A 26,877-nucleotide genomic window follows, 5' to 3' on the forward strand; every position below is an offset into this window, starting at 1 on the left:
TAGTGATTCTCTTACCATTCAATATTTAATAAAATAACAGAGCATACTTCTTGGGCATATTCCTCCCAATTTGTCTTCCATCTTACATTTTTTTTAAAAGCTTGAAATATATTTCTAACACAGACACATTTTCATGGTGCTTTTTCTTCTTGTTCTCTGTAGGTGAAAAAGTAGAAAATAAGCAAGTCCTTGTGAACAAATCTATGCCAACTGTGACCCAGACACCTCTGGAAGGAAGCAGTGTGCCTCAGCAGCCACAGTACAAAGATGTGCCAGTAACGTATGTTACAATATAACTTTAGAGCTGGGCAAATTACATGAAGGAGAGAGGTGTTTGAGAAAATATTCAATTCTAGAAAATTCCCTTCTTCAACTATAACTATATTTGGCTTTTGTTTGTTTAATGGAAGATCAAGAAATTTGCAATATATGAGAAAGTTTTTGCTGTCAGGAAGAGCCCATGTGAAAAAAAATATACCTTGTTCTTTACAAGTTCAGCTTAATTCTCCCTTAGTTCCTATTGTAGCTCTTAAATTTTTTTTTTTCCAGAAATATGCTATACTCTGGAACTTATATGTAAGCATATATACATAAACATATATATATATATATATATATGTATATATATATATATGTATATATATATATAAAATCTTTTCTCCCCATATATAAGTTCCATAAAGATTACAGTTTGGTCAGGAGCCTACCAAGATAGTATAATACAGATAGTTGTCTGTAACTTGTGTTTGGTTCATCGAAATAAAATTAATGTTCTGGCTTCTTTTACTAGCTACAAAGGCGCCACTGATTCTTACATTGAAAAAGTAATGATTTCATCAAATGCCGAAGATGCTTTCTTGATCAAAATGTTGCTGAGGCAAACCAGACGTCCAGAAATTGGAGATAAATTTAGCAGTCGTCATGGGCAGAAAGGTAAAGGACACATTTAATAAAAATAAATTCATGTTGTATATGCCTACTATACATACATAATATCATCATGTATGTTTCCATTGATTGGTTCACATCTTTTATGAATACAGTGATAGAAGCCCGTATCCCTTTTTTTGATTAAGTTCACCTAATTTAGCAATGATGTTACTGAAACAGAGAAGTATTGGCAAAAACAACTCTCGGTTGATCTATGAATCTGGAAAATACAGTAGTTGCCCATTTTAAACAAGAACAGGTTTTGAGGTTTGGTTGGGCTTTTTTCCTAAGTGAGAATTTGGGTTTAGGTGATAGATTTGTCAGTGGGTTATCAAGGGAGAGACTGGAGAGATTCTGAATGGACAGAAAAGATGAGAGATGAAACTGAGATGTTTGCAGGTCGGTACAGACGTTCTGCTCTAAAGGCAAGACTGCAGGTAGATAGCTCAGGACCATTGTGTAAAAGGGAAGCAAATCAGGAACACAACTAGGAGTGCACCAGCAGAGAGCAGAAAGAAAGGGAGAACGTTTTTTAAAAATACACCTGGGACGTGATCTGGAGCACCTCTGGATCTTCAAACTAAAACTTGAAAATGAGTACCTACTAGGAAGCTGTTGGTGGCATGCAGTTCTCAAGTTCTAATGTTACTAGGAAAATGAAAATCAGGAACCTTCTTCCATATCTGCTGAAAAAAAGCAGTGAACTACCTTTGACCTGAATGTAAAAAAATATGAGTCTCAGATCATCCTCTGAATCTCAAAAGAGTTGGAAGAGTGTTAAGAAAGAAGTGACTGAAAACAGTCTGACTGTAACCAACTTAAAAGCGTGTTTTGTTCCTATTGGTGTCAGTGTGGGACAGGTTTTGACACGTTCTCATCATTCTGTAGTCTTGGAAAATCGAGATTTGTAGTATTCACAGCATGACCTTCTGCCTTAGTGTATGTGCCGTGCTATTACCTGAGCGTTGTTAAATTTTTAGCTCTTATTTTGGCTTGAGAACATTCCTTGGTCTCTTGTCAGATGTGATGGAGAGGCAAAGAGGTTGATATTACCAAATCCTTTCTACTGCAGCCTGTACACCCCTTGTGATCCTGTCTTAATAACTACTGGCCAGGTGTAACTGAAGTGAAAGGCTGCATCCTTGTCATGAGATACAGAGCTAACCACAGTAATCCACATTTCTGTAGCGTCCAGGTTAGGTGGTCAGGACATCTACCTACAGCAAACCTGTCAATCAGAAGAGGTAAAATGGGTGCAAAAGGCAGTAGTTGATCACAATGACAGCTGTTACTAGATGTTGCTTCAAGTTTGTGTGTTATCTGTTAAGAGTACCTAATACTTGCTAATACTTTCTCAGTACTTGCAGCTCTCTCCCAGGTCACTTGTAATTCCACAGTGTCTTTCCACAGACCCACAAAACTGGTTTTTGAAGCTCTGTGTTCTCAGGGAATACTTCCTTTGTTTCTGTTGTTACTAAGGAAGAGAAACTCTTCTGATAAGCATTGAAATATTTTTCTTGATTTTATATGGCTTTTGATCTAAAAATACAAAGCTATTCCCACAGAGTCCCCAAGTGATTTGGAAACCAGTACTGTTGAAGGTTTTTAAAAAGTAAAGATGCAGCAGTGCATACTTGACTTTCCTTATAAAATTGAGTCAAGTTCTTGCCCTACAGCCTTATAGGATAGTTTTGGTAAGTGAGGGGAGGAAGATCATTAGCTTTAGAGGCAAACAGAAAGAGTTGAGCAATTGGAATGGTTCAACTGCCCCATTCTTTCCTTTTCTTAAGGAAGATCCTCCTCCAGGAAAATTTTGTGTAGATTCTCTTTCAAATACTTATTTAGTCTCATACACGGTGAAGTTGTGCAGTGCTTAAAAGCCTGTGAGCACTGTTAGAGCAGCACCTATTTCTTGATGTAGCTTTGTCTAATTGGACCCTTCTCCTTATAAGTGGTATGCATTTTAGCATTTTAGCAGCAAGTTATTATATAACAGTACAATCAGTACTGTGCAGGACAAATTTTCTTATTAGAATTTTTTAAAAAAGCCTGTGAATTATATTAAAGAAGCCTCTTGGTTAATCATGATAAATATTTGCAGGGATTTGCATGAAAAATTTAAGCAGGTTAGGTTTTTCTCCTAGTTTAAGCTATTAAAATGCACCTATTGAAATAGTTGAACAGAATGTAAATAGAACTGATTTTCATATCCCTCCAAAAATTAATAAAAAGAGTGCTCCACAAATGTAGAACCCACGAGTGAGAAGAATGACAGAAGGAAGCAGAATTGTGTCAGGTAGGCTGCAGTATGGCTTTAGGGTGCTAAGGGCCTTCCATATGACAAAAGGAACATAAGACATCTAACAGCCTAGAGCAAGCAACTACCTGTGGAAATCCCAGGGTGATGAAAAGCAATATCCTAAATGCTGTAGGAAACTTTAAGGGCACCTATAATTATGCCTGGCATTTCATCAGGTTAACAGTGGCTGATCACCCAGTGTCTGTGCTTGGGACCTATAGTAATAATAAGCCAAACCCATCAATTATTTAGAATGTCACTTTCAGCTTGGTTTTGGAGATAGGAGCAGGAACATTGCAACGGAGTTACATTGTTACAGAGTTTGCAGGCATGTGCCTGTAGCTATCCTGTACATCAATCTGTAGTAATCCCTTGTGATCAGAGGAGTGATCATATTCCAAATTATTACATTTTGCTAGGACTCATTTACTAGCCTTCCTGGCAATAAACCTCTCAGTTCACTGGCTTGTAGTGCATTATAGAAAAAGATGTAACACTAAACAGGAGAAAGGAGAAGATAACTTTTGGTAGATACTAAGAAAAAAATACTGACAAGAACAGTGGAGTTCACTGTTTTGCAGCTTAACTGTACAATGAGGAAGCCAATACTGACAATAGCAGGACTGGAGAAAAGGCATGAAAAGGAAAGGGCGAATCTCCTTTGAGAGCTTTTTAACATTGCATCTAGTACCATCCTCTGACATCAAACTGGGCAAGGATCAGTCATATCAGAAGAATATAGACAATCATGAAACAGAAATTATAATACTAACAGTTTAACTTTTTCTATTGAGAGAATTTGTAATTAGCTCTGAATTGATTCTCTCGTCTTGGTCTGAATGCAGGTGATTACCACTTCAAGTTTAATTTGTGACTGTTATCTTTAAGCCTGTCATAGGGCCACTTAAACATGTAATGAGCTTAAACTAGCAAGTACCTTGGTTCAGTGGGAAGGAGGAAAAGCATATGGCTATCTGCATTGCAGTCTTTTTCATGTAATATTTTTATTTTCTAGAAGGAATGCGTGAAGATGAGATTTGGTTTCAGGGAATCGTAGTAGTGGTGGGTTCTAAATAATGAAATATGTGCAAAATAAGAGATTGCACAAACCACGTCTCAAACTTTTTGATGGGCTTTTTGCTGTATTCCAAATTGATATGTATTTCAAAGCTGTGCTTTGTCACTGGAGCAGAAGGAAGCAGAGTAAGGGAATTAGAAAGCGTCTGGGATACAACAGATTAAATCTCACAAACCAGCTTTAGCCTTTTGTTACAGAAAAGCCTTTCATTAAATATGTAGGTAGATTTTGTAGGCCTCTGTAATAATACAGATCTATGTCACTGCCTCTGTATTTGCTGCCTTCCTTGTGTCCTCTCACATGTCAACATGGTATTGGCAAGGGTCACCACTTCTGGCCTGTCCACCACACCCTCTTTTCACGTGCGTCTGTGGTTTAAGTACACTCCTCCCAAGATGACTGGAAAAGGTTGCCTGTCCTTCAGTGCCTCTCAAGAAAGAAGTATATGGGGAGAAGAAAAAAAACCCAAGCAAATGAGGCCACCATGTTGTCTTCTGAAATGCAAATATTTTGCTTTATTTTAGTATTAATCTTCAAACTGGATGTTGCAGTAAGATCTTTTGGTCTGGGACTGTCTCTGTAGCCTGGAAAGTCAGTAAGCTTCTAGTGTCTCACAGATAAATCCTCTCTGGTAGTTGTCCTGAACTGCAGGACTTTGTTTTCACTGTGTTGCATCATATATTTTCCAGAAGGATAAAGAAACTTTTTTGGTTAATTATTTTGTTGTTTTAATCTTGTATTCCTCAAGCAAAGTCACTTTTCAAAGCACAGAAGGCAAAAGGATTGTTAAGCTAAAGAAGCTTCATCTGAGTTCCATACAAAGTAAATTATTATATTTCCAGATTTCCTCTTGCTTTGCTACAAGTCACAATGAGGAAAAAGTTGGGCTCCTTTGATGTGAAAAAAAGCAATATAACACTTCTCTGAAAGAACATTTCTCAGTCTCTCATGTGAAAAAGGATTAACACCTCCAACAAAGGTCCTGTAGATCACAGAACTAAGCAGCAATACTGAACAGTATTCCTGAGGAGTGGAAAAACTGTATTTAAGCAAGAGATTGTTTGAACTGGCAAACAGAAGCTTTTTAATAGCTGAAGATCTAAGATAAAGGATTAAACCTTTCTGAAGTATCTGCACTTAAACAACTCTAAAGACAAGGAAGCAAGTTTAAATTCATGAAAGATGGTCTTTGTTTTCCTAAATGAACCGTGTTCTTTAGTGTCAAAACAAAATCCATTCACAGCATTATCAACTACATAAACTTCATGACAATACCACTTGTCTACCAAAGCAAGTCTGATCTTGCTTACTTTCTGAAATTTTTACTAGCTTGATCATCTGCCATCTGCTTGCCTAATTTCATAGTGGAGATGAATTTATCTTTTTCCTTTTAGTGGGCACTTGTACAGTACGGAGAAGCAGAACATTTAAAATGAAATGTTAGTTCTAAATGGCTACTTGTGTCATTTCCCCCTATGTTATAAGTCAGACTTAGTACTTTATCTCTAATAGAGCATCAGTGGTTTTATAGCAATTAAATGGTTGAAGTGGCATTAAAAGGAATTTGCTCTTAATCGACTGCAGGAATGCGGGATGATTAGTAGTTATTAGGCATCACTGAAGGTAGGGATTTCTTGCCATATTTTTATCTTCAGAAGTTGAATTTGAGAAAATGTCAGAATGCCATTAAAACTTCCCATACTGTTTTTTCTATTTATTTTTAACAAAACTGCTGCTTAGCTTGCTGTCTTAAGAAGAAAATAACTGCATTTTTTATCTCAAGCAGCAAACAGGTAACCTTCTGACCTTTTCAGTAAATCCTCAACTGAACCTCTGAAATTAGGGTGATTTAGCATTTTATGGCACAGAATAAAAATCTCTAATTCTGTTTCCAAATAGTGTATCCTGAAAACACATTTTATTAAGCTCTTGACTCATTCAGCCATGTGTATTTTGTAAAGTTCCTATGGTTATTGTTTTACAATAGCTGCTTCCAGAAGCATTGTAAGGGTTTCAATTAATCAGCTCTTTGTGTGCTTCAGACTATGCAAATTTATCACATCAGACCATTCAGCAGCTCATGGGAAAGCAGTGTACAAACTGTATTGTCTTCTAGCACCTCCTCTCATTTAGAGTGATGTTTTTAATAAGAAAACTAATCAAGTTTACTTATGCATTATTTATCTGTTAATTTTAATTCTGTTCTTTACCTCTTATGTCAAACGGGATGTAGCAAGTGATATGATAGATCAGTGAATGATTCAATACTGAACAAAGCTTATGTGATGCAGCACTTTTTTTTCTTCAAGACTTCTTTTATGCTTAGTTAGCCAACACAGTATGTAATTAGAGAGTTTTGAAGCAGCTGTACATTTTTTGTTCAGCCTTACTAATTTTTGCAAATCTGTCACTTGTCCGTAACACACAGCGCTGTGTTACAGCTACAACTTTGCTTAATTATGTGACGTAGTCTTATTTCTCAAGAGTATTTCCAAATTCTGGCAAACTGGCAAAGCTAAAATAGATGCCTTTCAAGTCAGTTTTAGCTCTTTTACCACCGTATCATTAGAATAAGTAAACAAGCACGTTTAGTAATGCGCTTCTTTTTATCTTGCTGATAGAAACTGGTATTGCTGCTGCTTCTATTCACATCGTCTCCTTTGCTTCTAATGTCCCTCCTGCTGGTAGTAATTAGTTTTCTATATTAGGTTGTTTTGACTTATTTGATGATTTTTTTTTTTTCATTTGGCGTGTGTGTGTATAGAAGGCACCTTATCGTGGCCTGGTGAAAAACTTTCCCATACTGTTGTGTTCTGTCCCTGCCCCCTCCCGGCCGCCCCCCTTCCCCCTCTGCGCCAAACCGAGGTTTTACAAGTCTGGCTGCGCTCGTGTTTGTCAGCAAACTGTAAAAACAGCCACACGAAAGGTACCAGCTCTGGAAACCTGAGTTTCTCCTGATTAGGGAAAGAAACTCAGACAAAAGTACAGGGGCGAGGGGCTCTTTATGCTGTCAGTGCCTTGTGGAGGTACATGGGTTTGAGATGCTGTCAGCATTGATGCTGATAGCGTGTGTGGGGCTGGGGGCCATCAAGCGTAGTCAGGGGGCTGTCATTTATTGGCTGCCATACAATAGCATTGAAAAACACTGCCTATGGCTGTTTTATACTTGCATGTTAAACCACTGTGGATGTCTGATTTAAGGTTATTCTAATTTAAACTGTTACCCTTGCATTAAGCTGCCATGCTTATTAATCCACTTTTTTTTTTCCTTCTTTTTGATATCATAAAAGAATTTCTTAGCATTTTCACTGATTTTCCCTCTAAGGTGACATTACAAAATTTATACACAAAAGGTTTTTTTCTTAAGTTTAATTTGTTGTTCAATTGAAACAAAATGAGATGTAGCAAGTTGCTAGATGCTTTCTTGCTCAAGCACATAACTCTCTTGTTAATCCACATTAAAAAACACATTTTGTTTTTTGTTTTGGCTGCAGCCTTTTCTGGTTGTTAATACTTGATTCTGGTCCCAGATGAGACATCAGAATGTATAGGTGAGAGCCATTCAGGCCCACTGCAGTATAGAATTTAGTCTCAAGTTGTATTGCTTCATTTCAGATGCAGCATATAAAAATTGTGACAGGGAGGGAAATGAATGAAACCAAATTATTTTGTATGTCCTCTTATGAATGCTGGGGATCAATTTTCATGTGATGTCTAAATCAGTAACAATTAAGAAATACTAACCTCTAGTAAGAGCCACAGAGCAAAACAGCCTCCTAGTTTGAGTGTGCCTTATTTATGAATATTGTATGGAGAGTAGTTGAGCAGCTCAGTTGTGAAATGCAGTTCGTACTTGAGCAGGGCTTGGAACTTGAGGCTGTTTTAAATCCAGCCTCCACTCCTTTACTGTTTTATTAGCCAGTTGCAAGTGATAATTCCACTTACATGGATTAATTCACTTGATCGCTTTTTTGCAGCTGTTTGCTTGCCTGGTACTGCTCTACTGCATAAAAAAGAGTAGCAAATTCAGGAGCTTAAAGTGTAGACCTGCAAGCATTGATCTCCTAAAGAGCTTCTGAAAGTAAGCGATTGCAAAATAACATTTTGAAATAAACTGCAGTTACTTGCTTTTAGAAGTAGCACTGTATATAGGAAAGGTGTCTTTCAGCTTTTTTAACAGTTGAATGAACTTTCTTAAAACATAGGCTACGAAGAAGTTTCTCTCTGTCCTCTAAATACACACAGACATGCTATAGATCTGCTACAGGCTCAGCAACTTTGTAAAATGCAGAAGCTTAGAACTGAGGCTTTATAGCTTTCCCTTTTTTTCTTTTTTCCCTTTTTTTTTCCCCTCTCTGTAAAATAGAAACTTTATAAATGGCCTAGTGAGCTTCACATTGCTGGATTCTGTCTAAATATTTTGTTTTTAACTTCTAAGCTCATTATGCTGTCTTTGTGTTAACTTGTATTAAAATCTGTCAGCTATGACTGGTCTCATAACCACAGTCAGCGGACCAGAATAAGTTAATTATTTACTTGTGTCACTAGTGCTCTTCATCTAATGAAATGCACAGCTGTGTTAGATCTGCAGTTGGGTGTGTAGGTCCTATTGTTACACAAGTCAGCGGAGGGTAGAAGCCGCTATGATGGAGAGCCCTCAGTTCTTTCTGGTGTTCTGCCTTTCTGTGTCGATTTCATGGATCTTTTATCATTCACTTTCACACAAAACAAACAACACAGTGGCTGTCTGCTATGGGAACCAGCTTGGCATATAAAAGGTTTTCAGAGCCTAAAGTAATTTTAAGTTAGCTAAGATTTAATTTTTGGCTTACAGGTGCCGTGAAGTCCAGATGCAACATAATGCTTTCTTAGAAGTAAATGCAAATAAGGCAGAATGCATGCACAATAATACACATATAAGAGAGTATTTATGTATAAAATTTTAGCACAAAAAAAGCTGTGCAAGGAAGAGGTAGTGGGTTGGTTTGAGTTGGGTTTTTTTTATTTTCAGCAAATGATTGCTGCTTGGCAGGGAGGGCTGGAAGGATGTTATTGATTTATCACAGTAGAACAATGAAAATTAGTTTCAATAGGTTTAAAAACTAAATACAACAGCACACACACCCTTGCCCCAGACGTTTTTTTTTCTGCTCCCTTCCCCCATACTTACCATTCTCATTCTATTAACTACTGTCCCATACACCTATCCCTGTCTTGCTTGGACAGTGGAAGAGGAGCTCCCTCCTGAGCAGACGCCAATATCCCCCTGTGAACTGGCTGGTCAGGGGATGCCTTTTTAGGGATGTAACCAGTACCCTCAGTCTTCCAGGAGCCCCCTCCACTCCAAGACTGTTCCCAAAGCGTGCTCTGGCACAGTTGCGGCAGGCTGATCTCAAATAGCTTGCAGACTTTTTCAGCTCTAAGGGCTTCTGGAAGAAATTGTCCAGCTGAAACAGTAGCTTTGGTTCAAAGGAGTATGGGCTTAAGCAGCTGCATTTTAGCACCTGAATTTGAATGTTAGATCTCTTGATCATTTATGGCTGCAGTATGTTGATCTGCAGAATCCACTATAGAAAGTTGTAAGGGTTGGAAGGAAAGTTTTGAGATGCATGATAGACCATTTTAAATGAGTTTTCGTGTTCCTGTTTATTCTTTCTGCAATAGTTTTAGAATTTGGAGGGTTTTCTTTGTTTTAGATCCAATACTGATAGAGACTGAAAAAAGCCTCCAAAACTTTTAAAGGGACAGTTTGTGTTCATGGACTGACAGAGTAAAATCAGTCTGTGGAGTGGATTGTACTTGGTAATTCATCAATAACAGTCTTTGCTCAGCAAACAGATGTTACCAGAAAAAAATCTTTGTTGTTTTTTTATTCATTTTCCGCTACTTACCTCTTCTCAGTCCCTGTCAACGTCCCATTTGATGTGGTTTTATTGACAGTATTTAGCAGGGATACATATGATAAATAAATTTCAAATCAATAATAATTTTTTATGGTCAAAGACGTAACCTAAGAGGCCAAATTTCTTAATTTTTTTCTTTCAGGAAATTATAGCATCAGCTTTAAAAACTAGGTCCCCCTTGAGATATTCCAGTTTGACTGGATAGAAGTTTCTAGTTGCTTCTGGAAATAGGATCCAAAGCTTTCTTCCCTAATTTGCTCACTCACAAATCACTGGGAGCATTATGTAAGGGTATGCTTATTTTGTCAGTCCTGTCACAAGGGCTCTCTTCTACTCTGCAGTTTGGAAGTACTGGTCATGATAATGAATCCGGGTAAAAAGTGATCCATGAGAAAGAGAGGAGGAGGAAAACACTGAAGAAAATCTGGTGATGAGTGTCAGCCCTGCTGGTGGTTTGCTGTTTCGTGAATTGAAATGTTTTCTCTTCTGCAGGGGTGTGTGGACTGATTGTTCCTCAGGAGGACATGCCATTCTGTGATACAGGGATCTGCCCAGATATCATAATGAACCCTCATGGCTTCCCATCGCGTATGACGGTGAGTGGTGCTGCTCGATTCAAGAGACACCGTCCCCCAAGAGGGAAAGAGAAGGGGATCAGCCACTAGAGACAAAAAAGCTTGAAGCATGATTTCACTGAGAATATTCTCCAGTCATCATGCCATGACACTTGTTCTGCTATGAGGAGTCAGCCCTCTGTTTCACTGTTTTGAAACATCCTACTGTAAAAGGAGTAGGGTTGCAGGCTCTTTGTGCATCGTTCTCATTTTGTTCTGTGTCAAGCTAAGAGGAATGCAACTGAATACTTCGCTTACACCTCTTCTGTTTGTAAATTTCTTGCTCTTCCTCTTCCTTCCCTATTGCCTGTGCCCACTAGTTTGGCTGGGGCAGACTGTGAGGTGAAGGTTGTAGAGGAGCTTCAGTTATAGGTCCAGACCTATAAAACTTCTTAAATTATACATGCCTCCCTGAAACTGAGGCAAGTTTTGCACCTGTGCTTCAGGGTCGCACTGAATACCTGGCCTTTGTGTGGGACCTCAGTGCTTCCTTTATACAGCCTCTGACCTTTCTTCCTTTGTTAGCATCTTCCCTTCTGTTCCCCCTGCTGCACTGCAGCGAGTCACTCTCCAAGGCTGTTTCCTACAGCAGATGGCCACTCTGGATCCTGCCCATTTTTCAGATAACTGGAAGAAGTGGAACTGCCTGACTTGGGACCTTAAAGATGTTCCCAGACCGTGTGATGAGTCCAGTTTTCCCCCTTTACACTCCTGGTTCTTGGGCTTCTTCCACTCCTCCTGTTGCATGCAATAGCCCAGGCTGCCATCTGGGTCACTTTGCCTGACTAACTTGTGCTTTGCCCAATCCAGCAATGTGCCTGTCCTAATGACCAGGCTGTTAACTTTGCTTTTCTTTCACAGGTAGGAAAGTTGATTGAACTCCTAGCTGGCAAGGCTGGGGTGCTTGATGGTAGATTTCACTATGGAACAGCTTTTGGTGGCAGTAAAGTTAAGGATGTGTGTGAAGACCTTATTCGCCATGGTTATAACTACCTAGGGAAGGACTATGTAACATCTGGGATCACTGGGTAAGAATCTGCTGTTTAGATTAAGGTGTTTCAGGAGAGTGGGGAAATCCTGTTGAGACACATCTGAAGAATCTTCTCATGTCTCAGAGCTCGGGAACTTTCTCTTGTTTGCAAACTGCTCTGTGAGACTGAGAAAAGGGGCTGAAGAGTACTGTGCATTTTTCTTTTTCTTAGAAGCATTTTGTGGTTCCACATTTTAAAAATTGCTAGTGTACATGTGGCTATAATGGGAATGGCCCTTGTGGTACATATGAAAATTTCCCGAGTTTTACTGCCTGGCAAAAAAGCTAAAATCAAGGCTTTCTTTCTGAGAGATAGTAAGAAATTTCAGGTTTCTGTCGGCAGAAAGTCTTACATATGCTTGGAATCAGATAAGCATGTTCATGTTGACTTTAATAGTACTGTAAATATGGATTTGGAGGCAAGCGTCTGTTCCTTGGCAATATTCTTTGTGTGCTCTTTTTTTCCTTTTTTCTTTTTTTTTTCTTTCGATTACACAATGTTTCAGTCTGGCATAATACTCTAATCTGCAAACTTCCTGCTGTGTTTATCAGACTGGCTTCTGAGACAGAGTTCAAAGAACTTAAGATAGTTTAGGAACAGGAAAAGGCCATATGGCTTCACATGCCTGCCCTTCCAAAATGTATCTTAATCCTACCTTCCTGCTATTTTTATTATCCGTCCAGTCTCCTTCTTCTCGAGGAGCAAGTTTAGATCTCTTTTGCTAGTTTTTTTTATATACTTTTTATTTTAATTGCCTTTCCTACCAATTTATTCCATATGTTGCTTCTCTTTTTGTTTCGGAGATACGATTTTATTTTCCTTATTCACTCCATATTCCATAAATTGTATGTCAACATATATATCCTGGTGCTCGAAACACTTCCTGTTGGTATATCATGATAGCTTTTAAAAAATCTGACTAATCATGATCCCTAGGGAGAATAAAATCATCTAGCTCTAAAAATCCCCCATCCCCAAACTTCAACTTTGTAGTGCCCTATTTAGAGACTTTGCTTAAGGACACTGATACTTTTTTCCAAGCAAATTACACAGGCTTAATCCGTTTGTTATGAAATTTGAAGGCAGATTTCATAACAATGTGAAAGTTTGCAGATTTCAAATGTTTAATGAAGTTTTATTATTTTCTTCAATAGTCAACTTTTGGAATAACACTGCATAATGTCAGTAATGACTCTGAAAGGGAAGTGCAATACTGTTGTCTCCTGCTTGTTTTTACATTGCACATACCTTTTTTTTTTTTTCTCTAACAAATCAGTGGCCATGCTGAGTCTGTCTGTCTGTCTGCATTAAATTTGGACATTCTTAGTGCTGAAGGTGGTAGCTGGGAAATGACTGAGTGCTTTTCACTGTTGCTTTCTGATCTTTAGGCACTTACACTCTTCTTACAGTTGGGGGTGTTTTAAACACAGAAATCTTTAGCCATTACTCCAGCTCACAGAATGGAGTAACACCCTCTGTATTGCTTACAGATGTTCTCAAGCTGATGAAAGTGCCTAAATACAGTTCTCAAGAGCCCTTAACCCAGCTCATCTGAGCCCCCAGTGCCAGCCAGGGCAGTGATCTTTGTCCCCTGGATGCAGCTGCTGAGCAGTGCTGCCGGGGCAGCTGTGCTGATGTACAGCCACTCAAGGAGGGCTTTCACCCATCTGGGTTTTGGGCTGTGCCTCAGAGTGCTGCGCAGGGAGAATTAGTGGGTGAGAACACTGTCAGGCTCATAGTGTGCCAGTGCTAAGTGATTCCTGCAAATGCAAATTTCTTAAAGTGCTCCTACAAAAAGAATGGTTTGAGCATTTATGCTGGATGTATTTGTTTACATATATGCTTCCCTTTGTGAAGGAATGTAAACAGAAATAGCCTAAGTCACTCTTCAGGGTCTGACACATTTACAGTCCTTCCTGGCTACTGATGACACTGTTGAAACACTCCTGTATGGATACAGACAGAGGAGGGACCATGGGACAGCTGAAACAGGTACCTGCAGCTGTAGCAGCATGTCTGCACAACGTAAGACCAGAATTCAGGAGCGTGTTCCTTGCTGCAGTGGAGACAGCAGCATGTGGTGCTGGCACTGTACTGCCCCTGTGTTCAGAAGATTTCCCTGGAAGGGGCTTCAGAATGATTGCCCAGAAGGTCCAAACACATTTTTCTAGGACTCATGATTTCCAAATTGTTTCACATTTCTCCTGTACATGACACTCTTGCCTCTCTTCAGGTAAATGTGTGCTAACTGTGGATATTGGTTTTGTTTGGTTTTTATTCTTTCAGAGAACCTTTGGAAGCATATATTTATTTTGGTCCTGTGTATTACCAGAAACTGAAGCACATGGTGTTGGATAAAATGCATGCAAGAGCTCGAGGACCCAGAGCAGTGCTCACCAGGTATTGTTATAGGCTAAGCACAAAATTCTTGTGTACATCCAGAAGTACTCCCAGCTGACTGATGGCTATAGAACAGAGTTTGTTTACCTTGTGATACTTGGCACAAAATGCTAAGAACTGTTATTACACTGTTGCAGACAAAAAATTCTCCCAGTAGACTGTGGCAGGAGGTTGTTCTAAAGGCCCAGGTGTGCTCTATGTGATCCAAAACTTGAGTTTGCTTCTCAAGCTTCTGCTAGCAGCTGGTAAAAACACCATCTGCTGGTTCACAGTACACACTGTGGGCCCTTCCTGTCAAATTGCTCATATCGTAGGTATTTTAGGCAGTATTTTAACATTTGTGCTTTTACAAAATCACTTATGAGTAGAAGGAGAAATTTTTAAGTATGGTCTACTATTTCAACATACTTTTGATAAACCCTTTGGGGAAATTGAAGCCTCCTGTTTTTACTGGTGCTACTTACTTTTTCTCCTTAAAGCCAAGGTCTATGTCTGCTTGCACTTACGTTCTAAGTTTCTGATATTCCTTGCTCACAAGAAAGAGTTTAGTGCCACAGGCTTTGCTTTGGGGATGCTTCTAAGTGGTCATTTAGTTCACCTCTCTCTGTCACAATCGGATTATTTACTAAAACATGACAGAAAATTAAATTCCAGCTAATCTTGAATATTCTAGCAAAGATTATTCCAAATGTCCTTTGTCAGTCTTTCTGGGCTATTATGTACACCCTTATACCTCACCTCCTGCATGGTGGTACTCTTCTTTGTGACCAGTCAAAATTTCTGCTGATTCTGACCTTAGAAATCTTTGTACTGTTTTTAAGATGCAAGCACAGTCATGTCTATCCCACCCTTACTCTTCCCTATAACAAATGTGATTCATATTCTTTAATTCTCAGTTTATTTTTATGCCTCTTGCCATGTGAGGATCCACTTCTTTTCCTTTGCCTGGCTGCACAACAGCTCTTAATAAATGCAGCTTCTATCTGTTGATGTGCTATTAGAGAATGGAGGGGCAGGTCTCTGCTGTACCTGATACAGAGGTATCTTCCTCTTTGGCTTTTCATTGCATATTTCCCATGCCTTTGCTTTCCAACCTCACACTGTCTATAGGACAAACTCATGCTTTCCATGGAAGTAAATACCAGTGGTTGAACTGGGAAAGAAATCATGAAAAGGTTGTGTAATTCTTGTCTGAACTTTTTCATCAACCACATTGAGAAAAGCAGGTGTAGCACAACCACAGCTGCTTGCTTAGATGAACATAAATTATATTCCCAAATAAGAGGCTGTCTGCCCCATTTTCTGTTCTTCAGTGTGTTAAGCATTATATTGGTCCTTCACATGAAAATGAAAACTCCCTGTCTTAGCTTACAGTACACAGGATTTACTGGAACTCCTGGCTTACCCAAATCCCTTGATCTGCCTTTGTATTGCCTCCCCAACTTCTCAGCTGTTTAGAGATACTGAATTTAAATGAAACTTAAATACCAAGTCAATGTAATGTTTATATGTAAAGATGAAGGTTGTGTGATTTCCCCCACCCCTTACTTTCTGCAAACTCTTTGTTCAGTCACTGGCATCACACTATGTAACTAGGCCTCCTTATTTGACTTTCAGGAAAACTAGTGGATGTTCAATTTATGCTGCCTCTTGACTAGTCTTTCAGGAATTTTCTTTTTTCTCCTCAAATAATTAAACATTTGTTATTGCCATTGCCTCTGCTGCGAGAGTCTGCATTGCCAGCTTTCATATTCGCTATTGTTTTATCATCCTTTGCACTTCCTGGAGAGTAGATTCCATCTAACATTCTTTTTTGATTTTACGAGTAATCATGTAACAGCTTCCAATGTGGAATTTGGCTGTCATTGCCTTGAAATGCATTTTATTATATATCAAATGTACCTTAAGTGACAGAGCAAAGCTGTATTTCCATCTGGAGTAAGGCAGAATACTGGAGCTTCTTGATCATCACTGATTCTAACTATTGTTCTGATTAAAACAAGACTTTGCAGAATTGCAAAGCAGAACTCTTTGTTAACACGGTCAAAACGCACCAGGATGTTGCCCTCTGGACTGGTACTTGAAATGCAATCCTCAATTTCAATGCTGTGGGAGTTGACAATTAATGTGTAACAGTGGTGGTGTTGCCCAGATACACAGTCCTGCTAAATCTTTTTAATAGATAAGCTGCTGTTAATGCTTCTTACAAGAGAGCAGTATCAGCTTTCTGTGTGTGTAGCTGTTTTGATGGACACTGTCAGAGCTGCCACCTGTGTGTCTTTTGGACATGTCAGATGTGCCAGGTCCTGTTGTGCTGCAGGGGAGCAATGGGACAAGCACCGGTCAGGGCTCCTCTCTGTGCTCTGGGGCTCTGCAAGCACAGGATGCCCTCCTCCTTCAGGCAGTGTTTTTTAGGTAATGTTCCACTTCTTGGAGATCAGTGTTTCAGCAAACAACTCCATTTCAAGCTAGCCACTAGTTGTCCCTGGCAGGCACAAGGGAGATCTGCCGAGACCATGGGGGTCTTATTTCCCCCACTGGCCAGTGAAACAAGGAATAAGACCATTCAGCTGAACCCACTGTTCTTGCAGAAAATGCAGAATTAGTGCAGATAAATTCTTAATGTGCTTAAAAACACTGAAGTTAATTGTTTATGATTTTTTTTCTAAAGGCAACAGTTAAATAGAATGATCACTTAATTTTTTTATTTAAAGAGTCACTGCATTTTATTTAGCATTTTAAGAATTTATGTTTTTCCTTAACATTAAAAATATCTCTTTTTAATGATACTCCCAATCTTTATTTTCAGGAGTCTGCTTTGTTTTCTGATGTTGTATTTAGAGTAAAGAAAGAAGTTAGTTGCCCAGGGCAACAGCTGCAGTGTACATGTGTATAGAGGGAAAGGGGAAGGACAAATGCTTTATAAGTACTGTTTTAACATTTTAAACAACTTTTTGTATGAGGAATTTTAAAACTCATGTGAGCTGGAAGAAGAATCTGATAATCTTAGGAAGCAGAAGATAGACTCATTTCAAAGGCTCAATCTCAATATTGAAATTTTTGGTACTTTAGAAAACTACTTTTTAGGTAGGCAGGATTTTGTTTTGTTTTCTTTCAATGAGATCATGCTGACAGTGGGAGTGAAACTTAACAGCTAAAGGTTAAATTTGGTTTTGTTTTGGTTGTGGGTTTTTGTTGTTGTTGTTTGGAGAGCTTTTTGTATTTTTTTTAATGGAATTTCATCTTCCTTAAAAATCTTCACCCTGTATCTGTTGGAAGACCCATGGCATATCTACCCATGGAGTTGAGACCCCATAACTTTTCCAGAGATTTTATCCTCCCATAATTGAGTTGAGACTTTATTTGGGCTCACATTTATAAAGCTATTTTGTCATTTTGTCCTGTAGAACAGCACCTGGTGAAACTTCTGAAAGCAGACTTGTGCATTAAGTAGTATTATAAAAGTCAGTTCATAAAAATAACTTGGGCACTTCTAGCACTGTAGCAAATGCCTGATTCATTAGAGGTCCAAACTTCTTTTAAAATCTGCCTCTTGGCACTTCAGAAGAGAAACTGCATTCACCCCAGGGTTAGTCCTTTAAAGCAGCATCTGAACAGTGATGGTGCCATCATCTGGGGAGGGGGCCCTGAGGAGTTTAATCAGGATGTAAACAACTTCTATCCATTCTCCCCACAGTGGGAAAAACAGAGGGTTATATGAATGAAAAGGACAATTTGAATTAGAAGCAGATTAGTTTTAAGGTTCCAGTGTGGTCAGAGTAAGAGAAACTACTTCCCCCTAAAAACAAATACAACTTGCATCTTTAGAAGATATTTTGGTCTGGTAATTAGGCTTACTTTTTACATGTTACAAAAGATTATTAGATGTTGAAGGCTTTTATAAATTCTTTTCTCTGAGTTTCAGTAAGTTGGCAAAACCTTATTATTAATATCTTTAGTAAGCTTAACAAATTCTGTTGTTTGAAATAATAGAAACAAAATATACTCCAAAACTATTGGGCCAGATCTGTCATTGAATATTTTAGGTGTATTACACTGCTACAGGTCTCAGAAACAGCACATAAACATGAGGTTTCAGGGAGCAGTGAAGCTCAGTAACATCTTTTAAATTCCTTCTCTTTGCTGTCATGTTTCAGGGAATATACTGAGACGGAAATATTTATTAAAATGCATGCAGTATATTTGTGCTGCAGGAGTTCAGGACTCGTTTTGCCTCATAGTTTGCTCTAATATTTGCAACCTAAGTACTACATCACTGTGATGTAGTACATGAGAGTAGAACTGATACTATGAACTTGCAGTATGACAAACAAGAGGATAGAAATTTTGACTGTGTCCAACAGAAAAATTGACTTAAGCAGTCTTAATGTTAGATAATATATGGTACTTTATCTTTTTACCTCAAAATCTTTAGTGTATACTTGATTGCTTTATTAAAATTTTCCTCTAGCACCATAACGACAGTGAGTCCCCTCGGACAGTAAATAAGAGTTTGACTTGTGTAGAGGAACCTACAGAGCACAAAAATTAGTCTATTAATCATCATACATGAAAAAAATAAACTAGATAAATGTCACTTTAAAAAAAAAAATAGTGTTTCAGTCACGAGTTAGCAATATGTGTACTGTTTGTTTGCTGATTTATTTTGATATTCTCTCGCATATCAAAACCATCTTTATTTTAGAAATTAGTCTTTGCTGTAGTTCAGCTGAAACATTAGGTTGATGATTGATTCATTAGCTGCTGAAAATTGTTTCATTTTGTTAGCTACAAATGATAATGTCTCATCAAGAAAGAGTGCCAAATCTGTGTCCAGATTGTCTTGGATACTCTTAGAAATCTTTTTGTTTTCGCTTATTCAGCTACATTTTGTGAGGTAAAGATCTGTGGCCTGATGCTGCAGTTGCCACTTACAGAACCGCATCATATTGCAGGTACAGGAGCAACATGTTTGTAAGATCAGCAGTTCTGGTTGGTAAAGTCCATTGATGCTGTGCTGTTCCTGCAGTTTGAAGGCAGGCTAGAGTCATAGAATGTATGTTTTTGAATACTTACTGCATTTTCTCAAATGCTTATTTCAAAGGCAACCCACTGAAGGTCGATCCCGCGATGGTGGTTTACGTCTTGGAGAGATGGAGCGGGATTGTTTGATAGGTTATGGAGCCAGCATGCTTTTATTGGAGAGACTGATGATTTCAAGTGATGCCTTCGAAGTGGATGTTTGTGGACAGTGTGGCTTGCTGGGGTACTCTGGCTGGTAAGTTTTCAAGCCTCTCTGTGTAATGGAACCTTGCCCTTGGTTGCAGTACTTCTCAGTTTTCAAGTGCTCACAGGCACCAATTAACAGTCCCATGCATTTCATTTAAAAGCAGTGTCAATGTTCAAAATGGGTATTTGGAAAATCGGTGACAGGGAATGATTCTTTATTGTGGTCTGGTTGAAGTTAGGACTGAATTGAGTGTGTAGTCAATGGGCCAGGGATATCTCCTGTTGTGGGGGCACAGGTATTCTCTTCCACAGCCAGGCTGTTCCCTTCAGTCTGTCTGCTGTCCTTCCATCCCACTGCTGACTTTCCATCCCACCCGTGCAAAGGATTATCAAACACCCAATCCCATATAACATCTATTTTTTGAAAAGGGGAAAACAGCAGTGTCAACGTACCTGATGCTTCTGCCATCAGAAATGAGGTTACTGGCTGGGCTAGTCACACATTTTATGGTACAATCCCATGTTGAACCTCCCAGGGCTGAAGAGTGAGAGTGGGCACAGAAAAAGAGGAGGAGAAAGCAACATTCCCTGCTTTCCTGTTCTCTAGCTATGGAGCTCATAATCCCATGCATTTGGCTTTCTTTAGCTGTGCCCCTCCCAAATGCCTTTTGCTTTGTCGTCTTGTGAAACAAGGAGTTCCTCCTCAAAGCATCAGACAAATGCACTGATCCCATGTTGGAGCCTGAGAGAGAAGCAGCTGTCTGTTTGGAAATTCAGCTGGCTTCTGCCTAAATGCCTTGTCCCTAGGAAACCTCTCTCTAGGCTGGCTAATGGTCTTGCTGTCTTACTCTGACACCTAACCCAGTACTGAGTTGGTCTCCTGCAAACAAACTGGTTTTTCATGTAGGGGAAGCGTAAAACTGGATGTCAAAGCTGTGTGGAGCTCACCACAGGTAGCACACTGGGTTTTGCTTTAACCATCTTTTCTCTTCAGCAATTTTGAGATGTTAGATTTAAAGTTGCCCTGTAGCATGCTGAAAATACACCACTATTATTAGAAGATAGACAAGCTTCTTTTTATAGTCTTGGAGGTAAGGGAAGTGTTCTGCTTTAACCTGGTTTTGTTCTAACCAAGCAGAAAACAGACACGTGAGACCAATAGGAATTTGAGATACAATGTTCTCGCAAGCTTTGCAAAAACAGGTGACCTGAAATCCCATCACTAAGGGAAGAAAAACTAAATGTTCAAGTTCAAGTTACAAGTTACTCTAATATTTCTGTTGGGGAAAGACGGAGAGTTGGAAGGAGGAGGAGAAAGCTTAATTTCTCAATCTCAAAAGGGCACAGTTGGAAACATGCCGTATCTTGGATATCAGTATCAATCTATTGGGAGAGGCAGGAAATTGGACTTTATTCACTTCAGTGCCTCAAGAGTGATTTTTCCATGATATAATGAAGTAGGAAAGTAAGGTGTATTCTCAGTTTGTAGATGTGTAAAAGTGACAGCTACTGTTTCTGCTCTTGGTCAGACCTTTCTTCTGAAGCATGTGGCTTCTGGCCAGAAACCAAGCACCACCTTTGTCTGCTCACAGCAGCAGCAGTTCTGCTCCTGGTGGAGCAAAGGTTCAGACAGAGGTGGGTAAACATGTGTAATCCAGAGCAGAGATGAGGCTTGCTCTGGGCATCCTGTTGTGATTGGTGATTTTCAGCTGGGCATGGTCCTGCTGGCTCTTGTGCCGTAACTCTTTTTGAGAGTCCTGTTTTTCTTGAGTGTGTGTTCAGTGTATGTAAGAAGTGAGGCTTTTTTCTGACCCAGGTCTCTTAAAACTACTGCAATGCAAATAACAATTGTAGGAAGTAGTGTGAAAGGAAGGACATGCCATAAGTCAAGGAACCAGCCACTTGTAGCTGTGTAAAGCATTGCGTTTAAAAATTCTCACATGCAGATGTGGCTCAATTATTTTTTCAATAAGACCTTGACTTAGAGCAGTCCTTTAAGATTTTCAGAGTCCACAGGATGTAAAAATACCTTGAAAAAAATTAGCAATTTGAACTTTAGAAGTAATACTACGTTTTATTTTTAAAGTCTTGCTAATATATTTCTTTTTTTGAAGTTCATAGCAAAGTTTAGTAACTCCTTAAATTATCATGAAAGAAACTACTGTTTCAGACAGAGTCAGACATTCTTGCAATCTGATTCTGTGAAAAGCTGTCTGATGTGTGAGAGTAATCAATAAGAGAGTTTCTGCTAAATTTTATACTGTGTCTACCAGTAGCTGAAGCAAGTGGCCCTGTAATGAGCATCACAGTAGAGACCAAGTCATTAAGAGAAACTTCCAAATGGGCCTTTTCAGTGACTCAGGCATTAATAAGACATTGCTGCAAGAAACCTTTTAGAAACATTGTTTGTGGCTAGCATTAAGGGCACTTGTCTTATGGAGGATGAGCCCTTCCTCTCAGACAAGGACTAGCCCCTGGGTACGTTTTTCTGCAAGATAGTAACAGCAGATCAGTGTTGGGGCCTGAACTGGTATTTTCACAGGGAAGGGGGCTGTTGTGGCAGTGACAGAATTTATCCCTGTAAAAAATGCAGTTGAAACTTACTATGATTTACTGGGTTTATGCAAATTTTCCAACTTTGCTGTTGTACACATGCTCAGGAGCAGAACTCCACTGAATGCAATGAGCAGAATTTGGTCCTTTTTTGATGATAAGTTGAGGAGTTATTCTGATCTCTCCAGTATGTACATTTTAAAATACACATGAAGAAAAAATTTTGTTACTAGTCCAGATTCAGCCTTGAATGGCACAGTTGCCTTTTCCTGACCAGTTTAGTGTCAATTCTAATACCCCGTGATCTTTCAAGTACTTGTTTCTGTGATCTCTGTTTGTTGGAGTTTTGTGCACCTTTCTGGGTGGTCCCCATCTAGTACAAAGCAGGCCCAGAATGATGCATGTAGCTTTGAGCCTGTGTGCAGTGAGTAGTCTCTCCTCCTCAGTCCTAGGAGCTGTAATCAGATGCCAGACATGTGCCCACAGCAGAAAGGTTGTGTCTCATCAGGCTTCCAGAGCCTGCAAGGCTGCTCCCATTGAGAGCAGCTGCTTCCTCCCCATCACTGGAGAACGGCTCCCATTTAGGTCATTTCTCCCACCATAAAATGTACCTATCCTTATAAATACAGACTAGGGGAGTAGTTATAAACCTGCATTGGCTGTCAGCCTCATTCTGTACCACAGAAGCCTGCAGGAGTTTTGCTAATTCTTCCTTAATTGGATCTTCAGACTGTTAAGACTATGCCAGAAATACAAATTTGAAGCACAGGAACAAAAAAAGAGCTTTGTTAGACCATTAGGAAGTGCTGTGTTTTTGTGTTCCCAGAGGAGTGTCTTTCTCAACTCTCCAAAACCAGAAGATGGGATAGACAGGAGAATGAAGAAATAGGGAGGTTGGAAACTGATTTTTATAAGAAACATTTTCTACCACCACTGAATTTGAGTCCCAATACTGTAAAGATGGCTGACTAGCCTATTTATTCTTTATATAGTCAAGGTTATATCTAGATGACAAAAAATCCTTTTCCCCCTGAATTTTAAGATCATTAGAGCAAAGAGCACAAAGAATATGTGTTAAAGCAGTTTTACTGGCTTTCTATCCTGACTAAAGTTTAAAGATGTAAGATGAGAAGTGCCTCTATTCTGGAAAGTGAAATAATTTGAGACATTATAGGGTGAAATTGCATATTAAAAACCTTCTTTCTTCCTGACTACGCTTTTTGTGACATACATATAACACCAAAATTGGACCATTAACCATTTTTTTCAGAAACACTTGGCTATGTTCACCTCCTTTCTGTCACTATGCAGTGCTGAATTTGTGTTGACATTTATGTGAGTGCTGAAGAAGCAGAAGTCAGTCCTGTTAGCTCTTGAGCATTGTGATTGCTCTCCAAGAAAAGTGCAGGTTTAACATTAGGCTCCTGTTGACTTCAGTCAAATTATTTAAGGGCTTAAAGCTATGACTTAAGCACTAAAATGTGTCTCAGGCATTTGGTGCTTCTAGGACTGTGGCCAGTGTTTAAATGCAGATGAACAAAACATCAGTAGCTAGTGGTAATTGGTTTTTTTTCAGGAGAAATTATGGACCAACTCTAACTTTGTTTTTGTTTGTTTCCCTAGGTGCCACTACTGCAAATCATCTTGTCACGTGTCTTCTCTGCGCATACCTTATGCCTGTAAACTCTTATTCCAAGAACTGCAGTCCATGAACATCATACCTAGGCTAAAACTAGCTAAGTACAATGAATGAACAAGATGAAAAAGACCAAAAAAAGTACCTTAAGAAATTGAAATCCAGCATATCTAACTGGGAGGTTTTTTTGATGGACAGGAATAAACTAAAACCTGAGTGAAGGGAGGTGCAAGACAGTAGGAAATTTTTCTTACATATCCTCCTTGTTTTTAAGCTGACATGGAAAAGTCTGTCAGTAAAATATACTAGGAGCAATTCTGAAGCCTTGATTAGTCATGAACAGGACGTCTGGGAATTGTGGAATAAGGCCGTGGTCCAGCAAAGCACTTGGATCACTTCAAACAATCCCATGCTTGCGTTTGAAAAGGTCTTTGCTGGACTAGGGCTTAAGCAGAGCTAAATACACATCTTATTCACAGAGGTTAAAAATGTTTTCCAAACCAACGTAATAAAAGTTTTAAATAATACTGGCTGAATATGTTGATAGTTGTGTAAGGATGGTAAGGCCTTATAATGTCTAAACCATTTTCTGTTCCTAAAGCAGTTTGTTAAAGCGTTAAAATTTTCTGAAGTAGTGTCAATGTTAGAGAAATGAAACTACTTTTTCGAGAGCTTGAGATGAGACATTTTGAGTGAGATTTCGACATGTGGGTGCATTTGTATGCAAGCAGTGTTGTGCTTGTACAGGTGATCTGCTCTCAACTAAATGTACGCAGTTTCCATGAAGGTCGGGGGGGAGGTGACTGCATATGTAGCAAGTGCATGATACAGCACACAGATATCCATTCCATTCCTTCTGAGGGTAGTAGATCTGATAATACACTGGCTCAAAGCCATGAAAAGACAGGCTGCAGACACTGGGTAATGATGTGTGCTGTCAGAGGACTCTAGAACTTCTTTAAAATACGGACGTAGCCAAAACATTTTAAGAACAAAACAAAACCAGACCTATGAAGAACAACAGTCCTTCACTGACAGTGAAGCAGGTTTGAATGACATGAAAGGATTTAGAAAGGGAACAGCTGGATTTTTTCATGAGGTCTAAGGCCTAGAACTAAAGCAGTGGATGAACTAAGAGTCATTTAGTAACCTAAACTAAAGCATGCAGTTAACTTTTTAAGCAAAGGACATCAACATGCGCGGACTTCACCTGTCCTTCAGTGAAAAGCAGCACTCTGGGTCAGTGGGGATACAGAGCACTGCCTGTGATCTAGAAGTCCTGAGATGCTCTTTGGCTCCTCATATGGCTGAACTTTGTGTGCTGATCTTAACGATTGTGCTGGTCCTGACACTGCTCAGGCAGTCACATTGCTGCTGTTTTCTTAGCTCTTAAGGAACACAGATGAGTATCAGCCTGAGTAGGTTTCTTTTTAGCCTTCCACCAAATGCTTAAACTAGTACTTTTGTGTTTGGGCTTAAAAAACAAGCCTGAAGAAATAGATTCTACTTTTCTTCTCTTTTTTTTCCCCCCTTTTTCTTGCAATTGGACTGATGACAACACAGATATCATCACAGCACAACTGGATTGGAAAACCTCTTGAAGTACTTCTTCCAGGATCAAAACAGCTCAGGGTTATTTACAAAAGAGTTTTAGGAGAGTGATGTGCTGCTTCATACTGGAGGAAGAGGTTAACAAAAGCCCCAACCAAATGAACAACCTCTGCTTTGGTGCCTGAGATGGCCCAGCTGCGTCTCGGGAGCACCAGCAGAGGGAGTGAGCCTCTAAGGCTGCGGCTGCTGGGGGGCACCATGCAAACCCACTGAGGATAAGGGTCCTTGCTCCCTAGTCCTCTCCTAAGTGGTCTCCTAGGTTGGGTGGTTGGAGCTGCAGGGCATGAAAGACTAAGCAATGTGTGCAATAACACCTGTGGAAATTGAAGCAGTTACAGCAGAGATGGAGGAGGAACAAAGGAATGAGCTCATGAGTAACCCTGTTGAGAGAACAAGTCTGTGTGCAGCCCTGAGGAGGAACCTTGCAGCTCATTCACCTCAAGCTGATGAAAGCGTGGGGATGAATGGGTTTTGTGAGGGTGAAGGATATCCTCTGTAATAGCTGGGGTTTAGGAAGAAAGGGGCAGCCTTAAGAATGATGGATCCAGTAGAGCATAGAAATTAGACATGTCTGGCAGTAAGTGAGCATCACCCACTATCAGCCACTCTGGTGATACCTACATCAGTTGCATTTACACATCACTGCTGCCTAATCTAAGCCTGTGCCTACACTGGAGGCTTATTTGAGTGCAGATTTGAGTTGAAACTCTGATACTTAATTTTCACCTCTCTCTGAGGCTGCCTATGTTCCATCATAATTGACACCTGCAAGTAATCTCTTGGCAATGGAATAAGCATTACAAAACCAGCAGCAGAAGCAGAACAAATGTCTGTGGATTCCTGGAATATGGTTGGTTAAAGTTGCAATTCAAGGAAGGAATCTTACTGCAGTCGGGAAAAAATTATAATGCATGGACTGATGAGGTAAAATACATTCTCAGAACCCCAGAGCTGTCACACTACTTTCCTCTGGTGAGCCTCATCCTTGCAGCCCTTTGAATTATCTTCCCAGACAACGTCCCCTCCCCCCTTTTTATACTGTGAATGCCTTCACAAAGAGGTCTTATGGCAGCTCATGGCTGTACTGCTGGAGCTGGCCTTGCCCAGATCAACCCTGCCATCACTGTCTAACTGCCGAATTAGATACCATATTCTGAACAACACCTGACAAAATCTGAAGGCTGTAGTACAAGGAGCTGTGGCTAGAAAACTACCATAAGGCTTTCATTCCATTGCAACTTCTTTATTCCTTGTATATAGTGTCCAGGAGAAGCTTTCTAGAAATGCTGTTTGGCCAGAAGGTCTTGAGCATCAATCCCAGCTAAAATGCCAAATAAAATCCATTTTCTGATATGAGCTAGAGGTGAGTGCTGCTGTTGGAAACGACACTGAACTCCATGTAGTATGTTTAAGTTGCCACTTGCTTTGCAGACAAAAGGTTAAATGCTGTGTACCCTATTGAGTTCTGTACATGTCCAGCCCAACTGTTTGGTTGTGAGAAACAGAGTGAAGCCAGGGCTGAGCTGCAGAAGGCTATGGGGTAGAGAGCAAAGCACAGGGCTTCTGGCCAGTTCTGGAGCTGTGAGCAACACA

The 26,877-nt window shown here is 39.6% G+C and overlaps 1 protein-coding gene across 2 annotated transcripts in view; it reads left to right on the plus strand.

The window, feature by feature from the left end:
• POLR3B (RNA polymerase III subunit B) overlaps positions 1-24,200 on the plus strand; it is a 72,734-nt gene extending 48,534 nt beyond the window's left edge. For both annotated transcript variants that reach the window (XM_048300906.1, XM_048300907.1), the window contains exons 22-28: positions 163-280; positions 791-933; positions 10,703-10,806; positions 11,686-11,852; positions 14,142-14,255; positions 19,360-19,533; positions 23,661-24,200. In XM_048300906.1, coding sequence (XP_048156863.1) covers positions 163-280; positions 791-933; positions 10,703-10,806; positions 11,686-11,852; positions 14,142-14,255; positions 19,360-19,533; positions 23,661-23,790 — 950 coding nt within the window. In that variant the 3' untranslated portion in view covers positions 23,791-24,200. The remainder of the gene's footprint in view (positions 1-162; positions 281-790; positions 934-10,702; positions 10,807-11,685; positions 11,853-14,141; positions 14,256-19,359; positions 19,534-23,660) is intronic.
• The last annotated feature ends 2,677 nt before the right edge of the window (positions 24,201-26,877 follow it).

The sequence above is a fragment of the Corvus hawaiiensis genome, chromosome 4, assembly GCF_020740725.1.
Source record: "Corvus hawaiiensis isolate bCorHaw1 chromosome 4, bCorHaw1.pri.cur, whole genome shotgun sequence".
Classification (NCBI taxonomy): domain Eukaryota; kingdom Metazoa; phylum Chordata; class Aves; order Passeriformes; family Corvidae; genus Corvus; species Corvus hawaiiensis.